The following is a 7,700-nucleotide window of genomic DNA, read 5'->3' on the forward strand; positions in this document are numbered from 1 at the left end:
TAGTAGAAAAGGTCTAAATATAATACATCTCCCCTAGCGCTTGCAACAAACACAAAAGCCACAAAAAATGTTCTACACAAGGAATGAGGAGAAAGACATATAAAAGAATAAATGATATGAAATGAAAACGATAAACCCTCAACACTCAGAGTCTTGGGTTCATATTCAAGATGCAGGCAGGACTCAATGTAGCATTACAAAGATTATTTGTGCAACAGTTAACTGAGAATCTAAAGCAATGCTGACAAAACTTTTGTTTTCTTTCATACTTGTCCAACAGAAGGTATATTCACTTCTTGACGGCACCTCTGGTCTGTGGATCTGAGTACTCCCCTCATGTGGGCCCTTATTGCAGAAAGTCTCATTTTCTTTTTTTACTAAGGCACTACACTGATCCGGATTTGCTTTGATCAGAAAAGTCCATGACAGGAGATAGAGTACACCAATCACACTCAATTATCTGCAAAAAAAAAAATTTTAATAGAAAAAAGGAAGATCACAGGATATTTAAATATTTTTTATCTGTAAGTGAAGTGCATATTTGTTCACCTCTGCATTCATATTTGAGGTCAGAGAAGAAGACGGCCTCCTGGGAGAAAACGAATAACCCGAGTCTTCCACCTGCAAACGTCTTGTCATAAATGGGGCCCGAGTCTGCCATGATCTGCTTTCCTTCATACACAACAACTCTGGGAGAAAAAATTACATATTTTTATAAACATAACGTTTTCACATGATTTTTTTTATATTGTTATGTTTTTATAAAATGTATAAAATATACTAAACATTAATTATATTTATAATATAATTGATAAAATTTACATCTTTTATATTATTTTATATAATATAAAAATGATCTTCTATTCAAATAAATCCTATACATATCACAAAAACATGTGTCTAGGAACACAATAGGTAGTTGCTGTCTAAAACAAGATGGATGCCTAATGAAACCACATAATTTTTTAAATATTGTTATATAGTATAAAATATAATAAAAATTAATATTATATTCATAATGTTATTTATAAAATACTGTACATATATACTTTTTATATAATAAAAAAATATTATATAATTTATATTATATTTATATTATTATATAAATTATATTATATTATACATGTCAGGATGTATGTATACTTGTACTGTACAGAATAGGTTGTTGCTGTCTGAGGCCACATTATTTTTTTATACTGATATGTTTTTCATATGGAGTATGGGACACCATACTTGGCTACACGTCATGTCACGTTCATGTTCAAATATAATATAATAAACAATAATCGTATTCATAATGCTATTGATAAAATTATATATATTTTTTATATATTTATATACTGTATATATATTATATTATATTATAACTCATCACAAAAACGTGTCTTGGAATAGTAAAGCTGATTTACTATTTACTTGTAATAGTGAAAGTCTGTACCTAATGAAGCCAGTCTTCGGTCTGTGGATGAGATGCCAGCGGTAGGCGGAATAGTCTTTCCAGCCGATATTCTTCGGGTCATGCCACAGAGTGCGCACCTAAAAGATATTGGAGAGCCATCCTTCATTTTAAGCACTAAGACAGACGGCACTGCTTTGAATCATGGGAATTTATTGGACAGTTTATTGTTAGTAATGGCATGAAAAGAGAAGTCTGTCAGGGCTAATACAAGTGAAGGGAGAGTTCACCTGCTGTTTGGTGTTGCCTGTGTGCCATAATGCATTGCGTAGAATTTCCCCAGTGCCTGTGGTGGAGTTGACCACCTTGAGAGAGACGCCAGAGATGCCAAACGCCTTTGATGGCTTCTCTTCCCAGTACGTCTGCGTGATCTGTTTCCACATTACTACGTAAAAACGTCGGCTAGACTGGTATCCAAACACAAAACCTGCATAGTCATCATCCCTGTCTGTATTCACATAGAAGGTCCCGCTGAAATCCACAGCGCTGAACTCATCAAAGCCTGTTATTGTGCAGAAAGACAATCCGAAAATCAATACTGGCACGTTTTAGCTTTTTATGTTTGGAAATGTTTGCATTACAGCTCACTTACCCACTGCAATTCCAGGGTCGGAGTTGGCAGTTTGCACAAGCTCTTTGCCTTGGTTTCGGACCACCCAGTTGGGATCAATCTGCGTGGTTCCCTTGGGGTCGAGGTGAACCATTTGAAACTTCCGGAAATCTGTGACACTGATGGCATTGTTTTCCGGGCACGCATCGAAGATATCCGGGACTTTGTCATTGTCGAAATCATTCTCACAGGCGTCACCATGGCCATCACCTGAGTGAAAACATAAGAACGTTAAACCAACTGCTAGGTTGAGTGTCAAAGTAGGTTAAACTAGACAAATAATTATAAACAGATCATTATGAGATTATGAGGTCATATAAAGCCATATACACCGTTAGTGTTAAGACTATTGGTATAACCACTTCATAAAATACTCCAAAGCCACTGACCTTGAAAATTCAAATCTAAGCTTCAAAACATTCAATCATTTGATCTGCAAACTACTGGCATCACAGTGTAGTCTTAGCAAAGAGGTTCTTTTCCTTTTGGAAAACAATGGCTTTTCCCAAAGCTTTAGGATTGTCTCTTTAAGCCAACAAAACCTCAAATATCTCCAATCTCCCCATAGACCATGACCGCTTCAGCTAGCACTTGGAGATCAGAGGGCTGCTGAAATGAACACCCTTTGGAACGCCAAGGCAAATTTCACCCCACTTAAATTTCAAATCCACTTTATAAAAGAAAACGCAAGTAGTAAGCATGGCCCGACAACAGAGAACTTATTCAACCATTATACCTTTTAGGCTTAATGTCAAGCTGCGTATATCTGTGTCTAAAATACCTCATAAAACACAAAAAGACACGGAGTACTACCCCGGGATGCAACTCTTCGGCATTTCTGATGCCAGCGAGAAATTTATGCATTTCTTATCTGCCTGCTTTTTATGCCTTGTCTTTGATTTTCTTTTTTATGGGACAGATTTTTGGATAACCCTCATAGGAAATATGAACAACATCCAAAACAACAGACTCTTGCATGACACAAAAATTGAATGCAGGATTGTGTATTAAGACAAACAGGTGTGAGGAGCCCAGAGGAAAATTCTCAACGTTGTTTATCGGTTTTCTCAGTTCTCTGGTAATCTGCAGAGCACTGTCCACATGATGCCATATATCAATAATTAGTCACATCATTATTTAAACACATTCCTTATTCTGGAGTGAAATGGTAAAGACCAGAAACTACATATTATATATGAAGCGAGATATGAAGTGTACTGTAAGATGTTTTAGTGTACACGCGTTCAAAACACAAAAGCAATACTTTATGCAAATATATATATATATATATATATATATATATATTTTTTTTTTTTCCTAACATGTTTACATAATTTGTTCTTATAATTTTATTTATAATATTTTATGCAAATTATTTTATAATAAACCAGGACCTACAATAATCATAAAATGCAATTATCAACGATAAAAATATTTTTTGGTACTCATTTGGTACCAATATATCATGCATCCCTAAAAAAATATAGGTAACACTTTACAATAAAGTTTCATTTGTTTACATTAGTTAACATGAACTACATTAGTGAACGTGAACGATGAAAACAACTTTAAGCATTTATTAATCTTAGTAATTGTTTAATAAAGTTTAATAAACTATAACATTACTATAACATTACTATAACAAATGTATTGCTCAATGTTAGTTATTGTGAGTTAATGCATTGACTAACTTTAACTGATAGGAACTTACTGTAAAGTGCTACCAAAATATCAATACATTGACCTAAACTATAAATTCAATATAGTGGGAGAAATGTTTTTTTTTTTAAATTAATGATAAATATATTTTTTTTTACTATGAACAGAGACCAAAATAAGAGGGATATTTTTTATGTAGTACATATAACTACCTAAGTAGTGTTTTTACCATCAGAGTCTGTTTGGTCCTTGTTGGAAACTAGTCTGCAGTTATCCCGGTCATCAGGAATGCCATCATTATCATCATCAAAATCACAAGCATCTCCTTTCCCATCTCCGTCGTGGTCGGCTTGGTTAGCATTGGCTATGTACGGGCAGTTATCCATGTTATTTTGATGGCCATCTTCATCTATGTCCTGGTTGTCATCACACTGGTCTCCAATTAGATCATTATCTGCATCCGTCTGCAAAAACAAAATGGTACATTCATTAAAAAAATGAATAAAGATGTTTAAAAACTGCAAAAGCACTCAGTTTCCATTTTCCTCCAGACCTGTTGTGGGTTGTGAACTAAGGGGCAGTTATCACACTGGTCTCCGACACCATCTAAATCGGTGTCTTTCTGGTCTGTGTTGTAAATGAGAGGGCAGTTGTCTCGCTCGTTTAGAATCTCTAAGAGCAGAAATAAGAAAAGGACGTGAATCACATCTGTTGCAATCCAAAATGGGTCACATGGATTATAAATGAGGATCAAGGCTTTTTGTACCATCTCCATCCATATCAATAGAACAGGCATCTCCTTCCCCATTGTTGTCGGTGTCAGTCTGAGCAGGGTTATGCTCATACGGGCAGTTATCGCAACGGTCTCCAACATCATCCTTGTCATAGTCATACTGCCTGGGATTATACATCAGGGGGCAGTTGTCCTGGAAGGAATGTCATATACATGTGTCTATATGCACACACTCTATTATATACATCAGTAGCATGAAGACAAGTCCATAAACCTCGCATGTACTAAATCTGCCTTACCCTTTCATCCACAATTTCATCATTATCATCATCTTTGTCACAAGCATCTCCTTGTCCATCATTGTCAAAGTCCTCCTGACCAGAGTTGGGTAAAGTCGGACAGTTGTCCTGCAGAGATTGCAAAATAAAGTTAAAAGTTAATTGCAGAAACACAGGCCTGTTTCACAGTGAAAGCATAAGCAGTGCGTATTGATTTGTAAAAATCATAATCTGGCTCTTGTGAGCAAATCGAAGCCAAAAACTGAAGACTACTAAAATGCGACTTAATGTCTATTAATTAAAGCATCTGTCGCAACCTGCACATCTTCCTGAGTGGAAGATTTAGCATTAGAAATTATGTACTTCTCTCCTGAACTGCATGTGGTGACACATCTGTGGAATTTATAAAAATAAGCCACCACAACAAAACAATGAATAACAAAATAACGATTTTGTTTTTTTGTTAAACTTTCTATTCATCACACAACCCTGAAAAAAATGTATCATGGTTTCCACAAAAACATTAAGCAGCACAACTGCTTACAAACATTGATAATAATATGAAATGTTTCTTGAGCACCAAATCAACATATTAGAATGATTTCTGAAGGATCATGTGACTGGAGTAATGGCTGCTGAAAATTCAGCTTTGCCATCACAGGATTAAATTACATTTTAAAATAAAGAAAACAGAAAACAGTTATTTAATATTGTAATAATATTTTTTCCACAATATTACTGTTTTTACTGTATTTTTAAACAAATATATGCAATCTTGATGAGTATAAGAGACTTCTTACAAAAACCTTTGAATGACTGTGTATATATACATACATATATACACACGCATATACACACACACATATATATATATATATAATAATTATAACTAAGATTTTTTTTTTCATGAAATAATTCTGGAAGCAATTCTTTTTTTGTGTGCAGTGTGAAACAAGGCCTTATTCCAGAAATCTGACACTATAGTTATTCATATAAAATGAACCACATCAAATCACCCACATACAGTACTAGGAATTTCAAGCTTCTTTTGCTATGATATCTAAATTCTTCATTCTGTGCATTACCAATATTTTCCTTTATTTATTATGTGCACATATTTGATCCTTTATTGCTTTCTCACTTGCTCTCTTTGCTTCCCAGGCTTCAGATCTATGATGTCTTGCAGATTCTGGTCCTGGTTTTTCTCCATGGTGTATCATGACAATCAAGCAATTATTCATCACAGGAAAAGAATGATGTAATTATTACTTTTTCTCTCCCTCCCTTTGGCTAAACACTTCACCACAAAGACATTTAAGGGATATAAAATATACGATTCCAAAAGACACGAAAGACAGTAAACGCTGGGCCAAATCAAAACACTCCTCTAGTTCATGGTCACTAGGCCCCCTGCCTGACTTGATGCCATTGTCCTGTGTGGTTTATTAAGGTGAAACAATATTTCTTTCCATTTTATATTCCTTAGAAACCTTCTCATAGCAGTCCTCGGCTAAACCTTAAAGGAGACATATTATGCCCCTTTTTACAATATGTAATATAAGTCTCTGGTGTCCCCAGAATGTGTTTGTGAAGTTTCAGCTCAAAATACCCCACAGATCATTTATTTTCTATATATTCTATATTTCTGTCAGGACCACTATAGTCAAAGATGATTGACAATTAGCATACAGTTTGGATTGGCGGTATGGTTCCGTTCTGGGCAAGAACTCCCTGCGCATCCATGCAGCCTAGCATGGATGAGAGCAGGGAGAGCAGCGATAACCCCCCCAGGGTATCTCCGAAGAGAATTCAGTTTTATCAGATTTATAAAAGAAAGATACAGTTTGCCATTCTCTCCGAAAACAGCCGAGCTCCTGGAGGCGAGTCGTGGGCGGAGCTGAAGAGTCGCGAGCGCTTACATTTACTAACAATCACAGACATTTGATGCAGTTTTACGCAGTTCTTATATGACCGGGATCTTTGATCGCTGGGGCTTCTCCAGCTTCCAGACACTGTGCAAATCCAGTGTCAGAACGTACCTTGTTTTAAAACAAAAGGCAGAACAGTTAGCATGTTTTGCTCAAACTTTCGCCATGGCATTAGAACTGGTACACCATTGTCGCTTGCGAAATCAAAATGACGGCACCGTGGGTGGAAACTTACAGATTAAGGGGCGGAAATATTATAATGAGATCCCTTTGCCACATCACTAAGGGAGCGAAATCAGATGCGCTCGTTTTCTCAGACGCTTGCAGAAAAAGGCTTACTAAAGCAAAGTTACTGGGTTAATCTTCTTCACATTTCCTTGGTTCGTATGCACCGGGGACCTGATCATAGCACTTAAAACCGGGAAAAGTCAGATTTTCATGATATGTCACCTTTAAGGTCTGGCTTGCATTAAATTGAACCAGTAGAGCCAGCAGGGTTTGCTTTACTCTTAACATTTTGTCTTCAATATAATCAAATGTTCTATACATTTTCCCTATTAAATTGACATATGATTCCAAATGGAGGGCATCACACTGATTAATGTAGTAATGTAGTACCTTTTTGCAATGGTAGGTGGCATTTGCTCCACACACAAGATCTTGGTTGGGCCATCCATCCAGATCAAAGTCCTCTCCACAGATGGTGCCATCTCCAGCATAACCGATACGGCACTCGCACTTGTACATTGGGTCACTGAAGTGACTAAGGAAGATGCATTCAGCATACTTGTGGCAACTGTGGCTGTTGTCCTTGCAGGGGTTGTAGGGTTCACACACCTATTCATAAGGGAAAAAACAACAGATACTAAAACTTTGTCTATTTAAACACACATGACCCAGAACTTTGAGAACTTGCTGAGGGTATCTGCCGGGAGGCTGGACGTAAATTAGCCACTAATCCGGGGTCACATTGCTGTAGGCCACCCACCTTATGACACAGATCTGATACCATATCGCACTGCACACACTGCACACC

At 36.4% G+C, this 7,700-nt stretch overlaps 1 protein-coding gene across 1 annotated transcript in view; it reads right to left on the reverse strand.

Moving 5' to 3' along the window:
- LOC107707836 (thrombospondin-2-like) overlaps nt 1-7,700 on the reverse strand; it is a 20,902-nt gene continuing 13,202 nt past the window's right edge. Inside the window, exons 12-20 of the mRNA XM_016511931.1 lie at nt 4,758-4,865; nt 4,492-4,651; nt 4,279-4,397; nt 3,955-4,189; nt 2,049-2,276; nt 1,687-1,958; nt 1,439-1,536; nt 550-689; nt 1-460 (exon numbers count right to left, since the gene is read on the reverse strand). Of these exons, the coding sequence (XP_016367417.1) occupies nt 453-460; nt 550-689; nt 1,439-1,536; nt 1,687-1,958; nt 2,049-2,276; nt 3,955-4,189; nt 4,279-4,397; nt 4,492-4,651; nt 4,758-4,865 (1,368 nt within the window). The 3' untranslated portion in view covers nt 1-452. The remainder of the gene's footprint in view (nt 461-549; nt 690-1,438; nt 1,537-1,686; nt 1,959-2,048; nt 2,277-3,954; nt 4,190-4,278; nt 4,398-4,491; nt 4,652-4,757; nt 4,866-7,700) is intronic.

Source organism: Sinocyclocheilus rhinocerous, unplaced genomic scaffold (assembly GCF_001515625.1).
Source record: "Sinocyclocheilus rhinocerous isolate Xijiao unplaced genomic scaffold, SAMN03320098_v1.1 scaffold1243, whole genome shotgun sequence".
In the NCBI taxonomy this organism is placed as follows: domain Eukaryota; kingdom Metazoa; phylum Chordata; class Actinopteri; order Cypriniformes; family Cyprinidae; genus Sinocyclocheilus; species Sinocyclocheilus rhinocerous.